The 14,701-nt window shown below is 43.3% G+C and overlaps 1 protein-coding gene across 12 annotated transcripts in view; it reads left to right on the top strand.

Moving 5' to 3' along the window:
* Positions 1 to 14,701, top strand: part of SYTL2 (synaptotagmin like 2) — a 92,124-nt gene that overhangs the window by 28,449 nt on the left and 48,974 nt on the right. For 11 of the 12 annotated variants that reach the window (XM_069969689.1, XM_069969693.1, XM_069969692.1 and 8 more), the window contains exon 2: positions 12,416 to 12,754. In XM_069969689.1, the coding sequence (XP_069825790.1) occupies positions 12,654 to 12,754 (101 nt within the window). In that variant the 5' untranslated portion in view covers positions 12,416 to 12,653. Of the gene's footprint in view, positions 1 to 3,560; positions 3,667 to 12,415; positions 12,755 to 14,701 lie in introns of those variants that run through there. The other variant, XM_069969690.1, reaches the window with a different exon arrangement.

Consider the following 14,701-nt stretch of genomic DNA (forward strand, 5'->3'; position numbering starts at 1 on the left):
TACAAGAATATAACTACTATAATACTGCTCCTATATACAAGAATTTAACTACTATAATACTGCTCCTATGTACAAGAATATAACTACTATAACACTGCTCCCTATATACAAGAATATAACTACTATAATACTGCACCCTATATACAAGAATATAACTACTATAATACTGCACCCTATATACAAGAATATAACTACTATAATACTGCACCCTATATACAAGAATATAACTACTATAATACTGCACCCTATATACAAGAATATAACTACTTCTCAGCCTTCTCACAATATAAACAAGCCCTGTTCTTGGGTTCATATAAGCCATGGGAACTGGGAATGAGCCAAAGCCTGAAATAAACCAGTAATATTCCGCTCAGTTCTTTAGTCATTTTCGGGGCTCTTTCATGGGTCGGACTCTGACATACAGGTAGTCTCCTATAGGCAGCTCTGGGGAGGTGGTTCCCTTCCTTCTGGAGGAGTGCTCATTTGCATACCTCTTCCCACGGGGCATTGCCTGTAAGACTCTGTACGCCAGCTGACAGTAACCACAAGGAGAAACACTACTCCCTGAGAGTTCTCCCTCTGGACACTCTGTAGTTGTTGACCAGCGGGTAACACGAGACTGTGTGTAAATGCAGGGACCCTGTGAGCTGCGGCATTGGCGGAGGCAGTAATCCTCTGTAACCTGATCCATCCACGGAATGCCTGTGTGTTTTCTACTAGCATTCCACATCAATAATGCCGGGTGGCTTCTCCTCCTAATAAGGACTGCACGGGCCTCACCGAGCCGCATTCTTCTCGCCTCTCGGAGAGTGTTTGTGTCTCGCCCCCCTCATTTCTTTCACTATAAGACAATGTACACCTTAACAACCATTTTTGTTTTCTTTAAAGGGATATTCCCATATCTGACACTTGACCTATCTACAAGGCATGCCGTAAATGCCAAGCATGACTATAGGCAGTGTTGGACTTGCCCAATAGAGGACCAGAGAATCCTCCGGTGGGCCCCCAGCTTTAGAACCTGCACAAACACTGACTGACCTGTTGTTTCTCACTGGTTCTTCCTTGGTGGGCCCCCAGGATCATTTCCTCCGGTGGGCCCCAGATTCCCTAGTCCGACACGGACTATAGGGATTGCCAAGGTATCGGGGCCCCCAAACCACCTCGGCCCCATTAGAAGACACCAGTATTAAAATAGGCACCGGGTAGAGCCTGCTGTATTCTCACAGGTTATTGTATAACACATCCATATTAGCCAGGCTTTGTATATAGCGGCAAATGATGAGCGCCATAATTGATGGTCTGATTAGCGGCGTAATTTGCCTGTAATTACAGATGTCCCCGGCCTGGTATTTCTGCTTTATCTTCCAGAGAAGTCATGTAGAACAGACTGTAGTAACAATGCATCTTTATGCTGACTGGCTCTGCCCTCTTGCCTGCGGTTGCCAACCTTGCTTCCTTGCCAGGTAATAATGGCACTGCCCAGTTACAGCGGAGCAGAGATCCTCCTGTTGTCGGCTATGTCATTATTATTCTGATATATCCTGCCTTAGATATCCCTATAAGACTTAGTGCATAGGTTGGATACACTGCCATATCGACACCAGTACCAGTTCTTTAATGAGCCTATTACATGGCCTGATCGTTTAGCAAGGGCTGCATGGACATCGTTAGCGATGTCCGTGCAGCCTTTGCCTAAAAAATTTACATTTACCTATGCACATTACTGGTCACCTCCTGCGCTCTGTTTCCTTCCCAGTCCCGAGGGTGCAGCTTCAGAGTGGCCTGTCTTAGCTGACAGGCCGCTCAGCCAATCGCAGTAATCCCGGATGGTGATTGGCTGAGTGGCCTGTCAGCTCTTGACGCTTGTTTACAGTATTGATTGGGCTGCCATCGACTATGTGATACCACCCTAAGTGTACTGTTTCTATTTGGTGCTTGGTACACCTATAGAAAGGTACCAGACTCTTTCAATATCTCACGGAAGAACATTTGTTTGGCCGACAGCCTTCTTTCCCATCTACACCATTTGTCCAAATGTGTTCTGACTGGGGAACAGGAGAACACAAATAACGGTTGTGCTGGACCCATCACATGATGAACACCAACCAGTGCCCGATGGACCCAACTAACGATAAGGGATTCTTTGGGCTTCCATCATGTTTGTTATTTTGCTGTAAAGTAAGCTCTGGCATGCCTGTGCCGTCTAATGTGTATGGGGGGAGATGAGCCAACTTTGAGCATCTTCGGGTTAATCAGAAGGCGAATTACTGGTGGCTGAAAGAAGTAGGATGCAGCCCTAGGGTGTCCTGGAAAAGATGGATACATTCATGTTCTCCTGGGACGGCTGTAGGGTGGCATCCAACTTCTCCAGCCACTGGGAGTCAAATGCAGAGAGTGTCAAGTTTGAAGAACATTTTAGCAAGTTCACTCAAGTTTTGATTAGTCAAGGTCTGAGTGTTCAGGCCCCATGCTGATGGTTAGATAGAGCAGAACGAAGCACTTGGCTAAGCGCTTCATTCTGTGGCTTGCTCTCCATTCTCTCCATGCTCTCAAAAAGCCTTTCCCCAGGTCCCCCTTCCCCCCCCCCCCCCTCCTTCCTCTCTCTCATTCACTGCTCATTATCAGGAAATCTCAACTCTTTTACATCAGTCGAGCCCTGTCTGTTCTATGGAGAAGGGAGGAGGGAGATTAGTCGGCAGCAGAGAGCAGAGAACAAAGGATTATACAGCGGGACCTGTGTGAAAGCCGGTATTCAGAGGTCAGAGAGGTCAGTGCTGACTTCAGAGTAGATAGCCAGGTGATGTAGCTGTAAATTAACTCTTTGTTGTCCTCTTTTGGTGCCTCATCTCTCTCCACCCCTCCCCTCTCCATAAGAAAACCATGAAGACAGAGGGGGAGAGCTTCAAACTGCTTTTTCATGATAAACATGCATTTTTCGGCTAATAAACCCAATTACAAAGTTTCTTAAAATCGCTCCGTACTATTGAGTTCTGCAAAGCGACAGTGACACTTTAAGTGACAATGCCCATTTATAGGAGGATAAGAAAGAAAGCAGCTACTGTACTTTCATGCAAAAAATCACGCCACCCCCCTTGTCCTCAGGTTGTGTGCGGTATTACAATCCAGCTCCATTCACTTTAATGGAACTGAGCTGCAAAACTCCAAACCCAAACTGAGGACAAGAAGGGTTGCAGTTTGTAGAAGAAGAAAGCGGCCATGTTTTTCTAAGCCCTTTAAGTAGAGTAAAGTATTTATTATAGTGATTTTTCTTGATCCGTTGACTAAAGCTACAAGTCCGCCTGTACTGGCTGATAACAGGGAACAATAGACTCCACAATAGATGGACGTTTATGTTTACGGTCTGTAATAAAGCTAGTTTTATGGATGAAGGAGTGAATAATGTGAAGTGTATAAACCTGTCAGGTCCCTGTACATGGAAGTGACGGCACCTCCTCGGAATGGCTTAAAGCCACAGGCCGCCTAGTTGACTTCTCTTACCTGTTTTCTCTAGACGAACCGCACAGCTCCCAGTACAGTTAATGAATGTTGTAAAACCGGAACAGGTTGAGTCAGTTCTCCCCAGTATGTTCTTCACTAGAAACATCCCAAATGTTTCATTCCAGCCTGCGATCCCTAACATGAGCGTCTGCCCGGGCCTGTGCTGCTGTAAGTGCCTGCTCACCTTTACACCCAACCCCCTGCTCGCCTATTATATGCTATTTAACCCCATTACTTTTATGACTATGTCTTTTTATATGTTCTATTTTTCACTTCCTGCTTCTTCTGGCAGAGATGGCTGTGGACGTTTTTAAGAAACCTTCTTGATCACTTATTATTGTGTTGTTTTTCTTATGCACTTTGTATGGCACATTCCTTTTTTTTTTTTTTTTTTTTTTTCCTTTTGTTTAGAAACAGCACCTCTTTTGGCTAGTGGTTGTTTCTGGTATTGCAGCTCATTCTTAAATTTGATGATTCTGATTTTGTTCGGATGCTCGTCGTTTTCTTCTGGACGTTTGTCGAGATCACCGTCTGGTCTGATATAGAGATGATAGGATGTTGTTCAGATACAGGAGTCATTTACTACATACTGTGGTTTATGACTACAGAGTGGTGGGATTTCTTTGCCTAATATCACGCTGTATTTACTATGTTTGTTTGAGAAATCTGGGGCATTATAATGTGTTCTGCTGTTTTTAGCGTGTTTCTCCTTTACACCGCCACCCTCCTCAGGGTGTAATTTGCACCAATAAAAGTAAATTAGTCGTGTTTTACAAGTTTGGCCAAATTTTTGCTACACGTAAAGGTCTTTTTAAAATGTTGCCAATCTGGCACAACTACTTTCCGAATGTTGGACTATGTCTAGTATTGGGTCTAGTCATGCTACAAACACAGACAAGACTACAGAGGAGGAGTGGAGTGTTACCTCGATAGGGCCTTTTCTCAGCATTTCGTGGGCCGTCTAGGGCATAATGGGGCACGCCTTGACATGTATCAGAATTTGGTTTGGAAAAAGACCCAAGATTTATTTATTTTTTTTCCCTCTAAACTTTATTGTGGCTCTGACTTGGGGTATATGACAAAAACATGGACCCATACCCCTTATAGGTTTAGTTCAAATTCTACATGGAGGGATCTGTACCCCCTTAATGTTCTGGGCTCTTGGGTGGTGATAATGAATGATCAGTCTAATATTACACTGAAAAGTAGGTCTGGGATGGATGAAAGCTGCATTACTTAAAATGACCCCAACCCCCCCCCCCCCCCCCCCATCCCAAATAAAAAAAAAAAAATTATAGTACAGTAGTCACCAACTCCACACCCATCCTTTACTGTATAGCGTCCTCCCCATCCAAGCACTGTAATGTATGGGAGATGGTGGTGCACTGCCTGTACTACTACTGCACTGTATATGCACTCCAGCAGTCTTTTATACTGCACTACACTGTATGTGAAGCCTCACCACTGCTTAACTCGCCAGGTACAACCCACCATCCACGCTCGCAAAAACGTTCGAAAACCGAGCAAAGTTTGAATTCCAAACACTACTACTGGGTAAATTTTCGTTCGAATACAAAGCAGTTCGAGTTCCAAAGCGTTCATATATACACTCACCGGCCACTTTATTAGGTACACTTGTCCAACTGCACGTTACCACTTAATTTCTAATCAGCCAATCACATGGCGGCAACTCAGTGCATTTAGGCATGTAGACATGGTCAAGACAGATCTCCTGCAGTTCAAACCGAGCATCAGTATGGGGAAGAAAGGTGATTTGAGTGCCTTTGAACGTGGCATGGTTGTTGGTGCCAGAAGGGCTGGTCTGAGTATTTCATAAACTGCTGATCTACTGGGATTTTCACGCACAACCATCTCTAGGGTTTACAGAGAATGGTCCGAAAAAGAAAAAACATCCAGTGAGCGGCAGTTCTGTGGGCGGAAATGCCTTGTTGATGCCAGAGGTCAGAGGATAATGGGCAGACTGGTTCGAGCTGATAGAAAGGCAACAGTGACCCAAATAGCCAACCGTTACAACCAAGGTAGGCAGAAGAGCATCTCTGAACGCACAGTACGGCCAACTTTGAGGCAGATGGGCTACAGCAGCAGAAGACCACACCGGGTGCCACTCCTTTCAGCTAAGAACAGGAAACTGAGGCTACAATTTGCACAAGCTCATCGAAATTGGACAGTAGAAGATTGGAAAAACGTTGCCTGGTCTGATGAGTCTCGATTTCTGCTGCGACATTCGGATGGTAGGGTCAGAATTTGGCGTCAACAACATGAAAGCATGGATCCATCCTGCCTTGTATCAACGGTTCAGGCTGTTGGTGGTGGTGTCATGGTGTGGGGAATATTTTCTTGGCACTCTTTGGGCCCCTTAGTACCAATTGAGCATTGTTGCAACGCCACAGCCTACCTGAGTATTGTTGCTGACCATGTCCATCCCTTTATGACCACAATGTACCCAACATCTGATGGCTACTTTCAGCAGGATAATGCGCCATGTCATAAAGCTAGAATCATCTCAGACTGGTTTCTTGAACATGACAATGAGTTCACTGTACTCCAATGGCCTCCACAGTCACCAGATCTCAATCCAATAGAGCATCTTTGGGATGTGGTGGAACGGGAGATTGGCATCATGGATGTGCAGCCGACAAATCTGCGGCAACTGTGTGATGCCATCATGTCAATATGGACCAAAATCTCTGAGGAATGCTTCCAGCACCTTGTTGTATCTATGCCACCAAGAATTGAGGCAGTTCTGAAGGCAAAAGGGGGTCCAACCCGTTACTAGCATGGTGTACCTAATAAAGTGGCCGGTGAATATATATATATATATATATATATATATATATATATATATATATATATATATATATATATATATATATAATATATTGGTATCTTGGTTTAAGAGTAACTTGGTTTAAGAGCATTTTGGCTTAAGTGCTCACAGTTTTTCAAAATTGTGACTTGGTTTAAGAGCATTGCTTTGGTTTAAAAGCTCCTTGTGCTGGGTGGGAGCGTGAGTGGGGGAGGGCATGGTCTGCATAGCGGGGTCTACAGTACTGTACTCTGACCCAGGAAGTCTCCCTCACCTTCCAAATCATAGCAGGTCCACTTCAGGCTGGGGCTTGCATCAAAGGACAGGACTGTGGAGGTAATCTCTACATAGCTGCTATACTGTGCCCACATCTGCCCTGCTCATTCCTTCATCCTCCCTGCAGTCTCTGTCCGCCCTTGTGTTTCCCATCCTCTCCATTACTGTACAGTAACTTATAATATTCTGCTGTTTCTGAATTCTGTTTCATTAGTGTTACATGTTAAGAATAATAAATCATTATATAATCTCTCTATCTCTATCCAAATCTTATTGGTATAGACATAGGCAGTTCTATACAAGCACAATATGGGTACATTTTTATGGTGTCAAAAGTTTCATTCTTGATCTACGATGTGCTTAATTCAGGTCTATACCCATACACCAGTTGCAGCTGTAATATTGACTGCTCAGGCTGTAATATTCGTGTGCCCAAGGATTTAGGCTGTAATATTGCCACTTGGACTATGATATTGGTGCATTGAGGTTAGTCTGTCATATTGGCATCCTAACCTGTCATGGTGGTCATCTTGGCACTTTAGGGATTAGGCTGTAACACTGGCACCTTAGGGATTTGGCTGTGTGGGTGGTACCATAAAGTTAAGGTCTTAATATTGGTACCTTAGGGGTTATGCTTAAATATTATTGGCACATTAGGCTGTGTTATTGGTGCCATAGGGGTTAGGCTGTGGTGTTGTTACCATAGGGGTTAGGCTGTTATGTCACCTTATGGTCCGTTTACACTAAGCGATAATTCGCCCAATTGATCGCTAAACGATCAGCGTTTAGACGAATAAATTGTTAGAAAAATCGTTATTACGATCGTTTTTAAGATCGCTTAAGCCCATCTCACACACAGGGTGAGTGTTTCAAAGGCGAAGCGATCTGCGAATTTTTAGCGAACAACCAAAGACGATTTGAGAACATGTTGAAAGATCACAATAAACGATTTCTTGCTCGTCGCTTGATCGTTCGCTGCGTTTACATTAGCCAATTATCGCTCAAATGCGATCGTTATTGTGAAAATTCGAACGATAATTGTTCTGTGTAAACGCAGCATTAGGCTGGGTTTTGGTGCATGAGGAGTTAGGCCGGGTTATTGGTGTCTTAGGCTGTGATATTGGCCCCCTTTAGGGGTATGGCACTGCAATATTGGCACCTTAGGGCTTAGGCTGTCTGTTTCATAGTTCTTGTGTATAATATGCGCCCATAGTTGTATTTATACCATATGGGCACGTGTCTTTCACACCCTCAGGGGAAGTTAGGAGTTCATAAAAAGCAGGGATGAATGGACATCAGAATTGTTGATCTGTCACCCAGGACGTTTAGCTGATCTGAGATCTGTATATTGGTTTGTTGTAATCTATAGCTGCCGGCATCACCAGCCACCTCCCTATGTATATCAGCAATGGTATCTAGGAAAGTGTGAGAACATATTAATATAAAGTGCGTGTAGCTGACTCACAGTGCAGTCATGCGGACGAGTCCTGCAGCATCTGGGCCATATGACTAATGGCGTCAATCAATGTACTTTTCATTTCCTGCCCTCTATGTACCTGCTGATCACTTTCCCTGAAAAAGGCCAAAACTCATTCTACAAGCCCTAAAGCAATCGCTGACAAAGGAATGAGTAGTATTCTGAAGTGTAATTATCCATATAACCTGGCGGGTGGAACATTTGGTCAAAGAAGTAAATATATTATATATTGTGTGTGTGTGTATATATATATATATATATATATATATATATATATATATATATATATATATATATATATAGTAGAAGTTATATTCTTGTATATAGGAGCAGTATTATAGTAGTTATGAACCACGAACTGGAGAGAGTGGAACCGCTGCACATCCCATCTATGGCTGATACTAATGCCGCTAGGCCTATATTAAAAATCAACACCAGAGTGTCTGTATATGAATTGATCAAGCCATATTGCCCCGTGTACCACCGCGCAGGTCCTCTGGTCCACACGGCCCCCGTTCCCTGGCTGTGCGCGCCTGCGGGGTTGGTGGCCGCTGACTGGCACGGTGTGGACTTAGTGTAGGGACCCATGTGTATCAGATACCGGCACGAGGTACATGGGGCAGTATGGCTTGATCAATTCATACACAAAATACTGATGTGTTTTTTATTTAGCCTAGGGGCACTAGTATCAGCCATAGGTGTGAGGTGCAGCACTCTGTTTCTTCCCTGAACCGCATTATAGTAGTTATATTCTTGTATATAGGAGGCAGTATTGTAGTAGTTATATTCTTGTACATAGGAGCAGTATTATAGTAGTTATATTCTTGTATATAGGGGGCAGTATTATAGTAGTTATATTCTTGTACATAGGAGCAGTATTATAGTAGTTATACACGAACTGTAGAGAATGGAATGGCTGCACATCCCATCTATGGCTGATACTAATGCCGCTAGGCCTATATTAAAAATCAACACCAGAGTGTCTGTATATGAATTGATCAAGCCATATTGCCCCGTGTACCACCGCGCAGGTCCTCTGGTCCACACGGGTCCCTACGCTAACTCCACACAGTGTCGGTCAGCGACCGCCAACCCCGCAAAGCGTGCACATGCAGGGAAGGGAGGCCATGGAACGGCCCTGCAACCCCAATGTCACAGGACCAGACCCAAAAAGCCCCACCAAAACCCAGCCAGCACCACCGGCGGGGAAGGCTGCCCCCAAAGTATGGATATGGTATTACACTTACCATTGCTGCTCTCACAGAATGGGGAAGACATAGGGTCCAGACATGTGAGCACAGGCATATCCTGCTAATTTTGGTCATGTGGGTCTTATAAAGGAGTGCTAGCTGTTCAGAGAGGGAGAACTGTAAAACACGGAAACTGGAGAGAAAGGAACAGCTGCACATCCCATCTATGGCTGATACTAATGCTGCTAGGCCTATATTAAAAATCAACACCAGAGTGTCTGTATATGAATTGATCAAGCCATATAGTAGTTATATTCTTGTATGTAGGAGCAGTATTATAGTAGTTATATTCTTGTATATAGGAGCAGTATTATAGTAGTTATATTCTTGTATATAGGAGCAGTATTATAGTAGTTAAATTCCTGTATAATAGCAGTATTATAGTAGTTATATTCTTGTACATAGGAGCAGTATTATAGTAGTTATATTCTTGTATATAGGGGCAGTATTATAGTAGTTATATTCTTGTATATAGGCAGTGGCGGTCTTTGGCACCAAGCACCCCAAGCGATCGCTTGGGGCCCCCAAGCTCCGCTCTTGTGCTCAAGACCGCTGGACAGGGACACTGCCCCACTCGCTGCTACCATCTGAACTGTAACTATGAGCACTCGTAGTATAAGTATTTGTTTTATTGTGTTATATACTATATGGGAGGGGGACCCCCGGACGAAGACTACGAAACGCGCGTCGGGGTGGTGGCGTCCCGGAGGATATATACTGAAATTACCTGGCATGTACTGTATCTATGCTGTGTCTCCAAGACAATTGGGGTCATGAATACTTACAGGCAGCCTTGTATTAGGATGTATGGTCAGACGGATTAGTACTGCTTACAGATATGCACTGGCACTTTACATGATCTGCCTATGTAATGGTGTGTTTAGTTGGTCGGGGACACAGCATGTGCAATAATAGTATAGCATAAATACTACCTCCTCCGGGATAGCCACTCTTCTTTAATGTTTCGTTTTCTCTTTTTTAAGGAATAAATTGTTTTTAATATTTGTATTTAATTAAGATTATTATTTTTTTGGCTACATAAGTTCAGCATTTTCTCCTTTCTTTTTGGGCAATTATATGGGAGGGGGAGCACACAGGGGTCTGTTTAACTGGGGGAGCGCACATCGGGGGTCTATATAAATGGGGGGAGCACACAGGGGGGCTATATAACAGGGGGAGCACACAGGGGGATATATATAACTGGGGGAGCACACAGGGGGGCTATAGACTACTGGGGCTTCACAGTGGGGTCTATATACTAGTGGGGGCAGCACACAGGGGGCCTATATACTATTTGGGGCAGCAGATTGGGGTCTATATACAACTTGGAGAGCACAAAGGAGGTTTATATCCAAGTGGGGGAGCATACAGGGGTCTATATACTACTGGTGGGGCACACAAGGGGTCTATATACTACTGGTGGGGCACACAGGGGGTCTATATACTACTTGGGGAACATACAGGGGGTCTATATACTACTGGTGAGGCACACAGGTAGTCTATATACTGCTGGGGGCAGCACACAGGGGGTCTATATATACCTGGGGGAGCACACAGGGGTCTGTATACTACTGGGGGAACCACACAGGGGGTTTATATACTACTAGAGGAGCACACAGGGGTCTATATCCAAGTGAGGGCGCACACAGGAGGTCTATATTCAAAGTGGGGGAGCACACAGGGGGGGCTAAATACCCCTGAGGGAGCACACAGGGGGGCTACATACTAGTGGGGGAGCACACAGGGGGTATATACAACTGGGGGCAGCACACAGTGGGTATATACGAGACTGGGGGCAGCACACAGGGGGTATATACGAGACTGGGGGCAGCACACAGGGGGTCTATATACAACTGGGGCAGCACACAGGAGGTCTATATACTTCTGGGGGAGCACACGGGGTAGGGGGGGGGGGCTATATATAACCGGGGGAACACACAGGGGTCTATAAACTACTGGGGGAAGCACACAAGGTGTATATACTACTGGGGGCAGGACACAAGGGGTATATACTATAGGGGGCAGCACACAAGTAGTATATATTACTGGCGGTAGCGCACAAGGGGTATATACTACTGGGGGCAGCACACAGCGGTCTATTGTTGTGGAGCACGTGTCGAGGGGGGGGGGGCCCAGACATAACTTCGCTTGGGGCCCCAGAAATGCCAAGACCACCCCTGTATATAGGGGCAGTATTATAGTAGTTATATTCTTATACATAGAAGGCAGTATTATAGTAGTTATATTCTTGTATATAGGAGCAGTATTATAGTAGTTATATTCCTGTATATAGGGGGTAGTATTATAGTAGTTATATTTTTGTATATAGGAGCAGTATTATAGTATTTATATTCTTGGATATAAAAGCAGTATTATAGTAGTTATATACTTGAATATAGGGGCAGTATTATAGTAGTTATATTCTTATACAAAGAAACAGTATTATAGTAGTTATAGTCTTGTATATAGGGAGCATTGTTATATTCTTGTGTATATAGGAGGAGTATTCTAGTAGTTATCTTCTTGTATATAGGGGCAGTATTATAGTAGTTATATTCTTATACATAGGAGGCAGTATTATAGTAGTTATATTCCTGTATATAATAGCAGTATTATAGTAGTTCTTGTATATAGGAGCAGTATTATAGTAGATATATTCTTGTATATAGGAGCAGTATTATAGTAGTTATATTCTTGTACATAGGAGCAGTATTATAGTAGTTATATTCTTGTGTATATAGGAGCAGTATTATAGTAGTTATATTCCTGTATATAATAGCAGTATTATAGTAGTTCTTGTATATAGGAGCAGTATTATAGTAGTTATATTCTTGTATATAGGAACAGTATTATAGTAGTTATATACTTGTATATAGGAGCAGTATTATAGTAGTTATATTCTTGAATATAGGGAGAAGTGTTATATTCTTGTGTATATAGGAGCAGTATTCTAGTAGTTATATTCTTGTATATAGGAGCAGTATTCTAGTAGTTATAGTCCTTGTCTGCTATCACTGTTTAGAAGGTTTCAGAAAATCTTTCATTATTCAGTCCTTTACAATGGTAACACTATCCTTCTCTCCTTAGGTGATGCCGGTGCCCATCTCTGCCTGTATCTGAAGCTGGCCCTGACGGAGGAGACTGGGGGCATGTGAACTGTGTAACCGGGAATGTGGATCGTTCCCAAGAATCTCCTGACTAAAAGTTATGCCCAGTTATTTTGTTAAAAAGCCCCACGTCTGGCCCACAGCAGCGCCGAAGCTCCCCCTGTGAGATCTGGTTTTATAGTTTCCTGGATATTGATTTTTTTTTTTTGGAAGACAAAATGATTGATCTGAGCTTCTTAACCGATGCCGAACAGGAGGCTATCCTGAAAGTCTTACACAGAGACGCAGAGCTCAAGAAGGCAGAGGAGCATCGCGTACGGTAAGTAACATTATTTATTATTACAAATATGTGCGTTAAGTGTAGGCGAGCTGAGACATAGCAGAGCTGGGTATGTCATCTGGCTGCTCATGTCATTGTTTTAGGAGTTGGTTTACATAGAACAGCACTGCTGTATCAGCATGACTGCAGCCCTACACGAACTCTGCTCTGCTACATCTATGCTGTACTATAGAAAGTACAAATCTGGGTTCTATTACTATTATACATTGTAGAATTTTTTTGGCATATAAGACATGAATATGCTGAGTCTACTTATATTCTATCTATCTATCTATCTATCTATCTATCTATCGAAACGCTTGTAGCTCTCAGATGTTAATATGCCATGCTGCCGGAGTCTGCTGCACTTTAGCTTTGGTTTTTGCGGAATCTGAACAATCACTTATACTTTGGCTGTGTTCCTGGTGCAGAACACTAGAGAATAGGAAAATTTTGTATTATTCCACTATCCTTATAATGCGAATGGTGTTTCTTGTGGCTTATAAGTAGAGGCATCATGTCTACATATTTCATGATTTAAAGGAATTTTGAAAACACTAGGCTTTTCTTGGGGCATAGATTGCTTTCACTGTACTGTACTGAGTTAGCGAAATGTTACTTCCTCTACTTGGATGGCATTCTGCTCCAAATGAGATGAAAATCAGGGAGTGGGCACTTCAGCTTATGTGCTTGCAATTTATTAAAGGGGAAGTCCGGCAAAATTTTTTATTACAGTATTGTATTGCCCCCCAAAAGTTATACAAATCCCCAATATGCACTTATTACAGGAAATGCTTATAAGGTGCTTTTTTCCCTGCACTTACTACTGCATCAAGGCTTCACTTCCTGGATAACATGGTGATGTCACTTCCTGGATAACATGGTGATGTCACTTCCTGGATAACATGGTGATGTCACTTCCTGGACTTCTCCTTTTAAGTTCAAAATTTTAGCCAAAAAAGTCACCAATAGATGGCACTGTAGCTGTGCTAATCTGGCTGCTATGGGAAACAAAGACATCCTTGCTATAAGAAGGCTTGATAAATCTCATCCATAGATTAGCAAAATAATTTACGCCATATTTTTGGCATGCATTATAGTACATCTATCGGTGTGAAGGAGACCATGGCGTTCCAACTGAACCACACCTACTGTGGTGGGATCCCTTGGCAGAGAACTGGCTTGAAGGGGTACTCGCAGAGAAGAAAAACATCAAATTAACTGGTGTCAAAAGGAGATACAGATTTGTAATTTACTCCTATTTTCAAAATCTCAAGTCTACCAGTACTTATCAGCTGCTGTATGCCCTGCATGAAGTGGTGTATTCTTTCCAGTCTGACACAGAGCTCTCTGCTGCCACCTCTGTCCATGTCAGGAACTGTCCAGAGCAGGAGAGGTTTTCTATGGGGATTTGCTACTGCTCTGCCTAGTTTCTGACATGGACAGAAGTGGCAGTAGAGAGCACTGTGTCAAACTGGAAATAATACACCGCTTCCTGCAGGACATGCAGCAGCTAAGAACTAGAAGGTTTGAGATTTTAGAATATATAAATAGAATAGAAGTAACTTACAAATCTGTTTAACTTTTTGGCACTAGTTGATTTTATTTATTTATTTATTTTCTTCCGGAGTACCCTTCAAAGGGGTATTCCACTCAAAGGTAACTTTTGATATGTTGCTGCACATGGTGAGACTAACAATTCCTTCCATACTTATCTATTCTGTCTCCTTCCCCTAGTTCTCAGCTGCTGCTTTCTGCTGAAGACACAAACACAAACCTGTGTGTGAGCTTTTCTCTCTGTCAGTTCTTTCAGCGGAATCAGCCGGCCCATAGAATGGTGTCTTTGGTGCTGGCGGTAAGGCGCGTGTACAGCCAGCGGAATTCCGCGGAGTTTAGTGTGAAATTTTCTGATTAACCCACTGTGATTAACCTTCCCAGCATTAACCT

This window comes from Dendropsophus ebraccatus, chromosome 5 (assembly GCF_027789765.1).
Source record: "Dendropsophus ebraccatus isolate aDenEbr1 chromosome 5, aDenEbr1.pat, whole genome shotgun sequence".
NCBI classification, from domain to species: domain Eukaryota; kingdom Metazoa; phylum Chordata; class Amphibia; order Anura; family Hylidae; genus Dendropsophus; species Dendropsophus ebraccatus.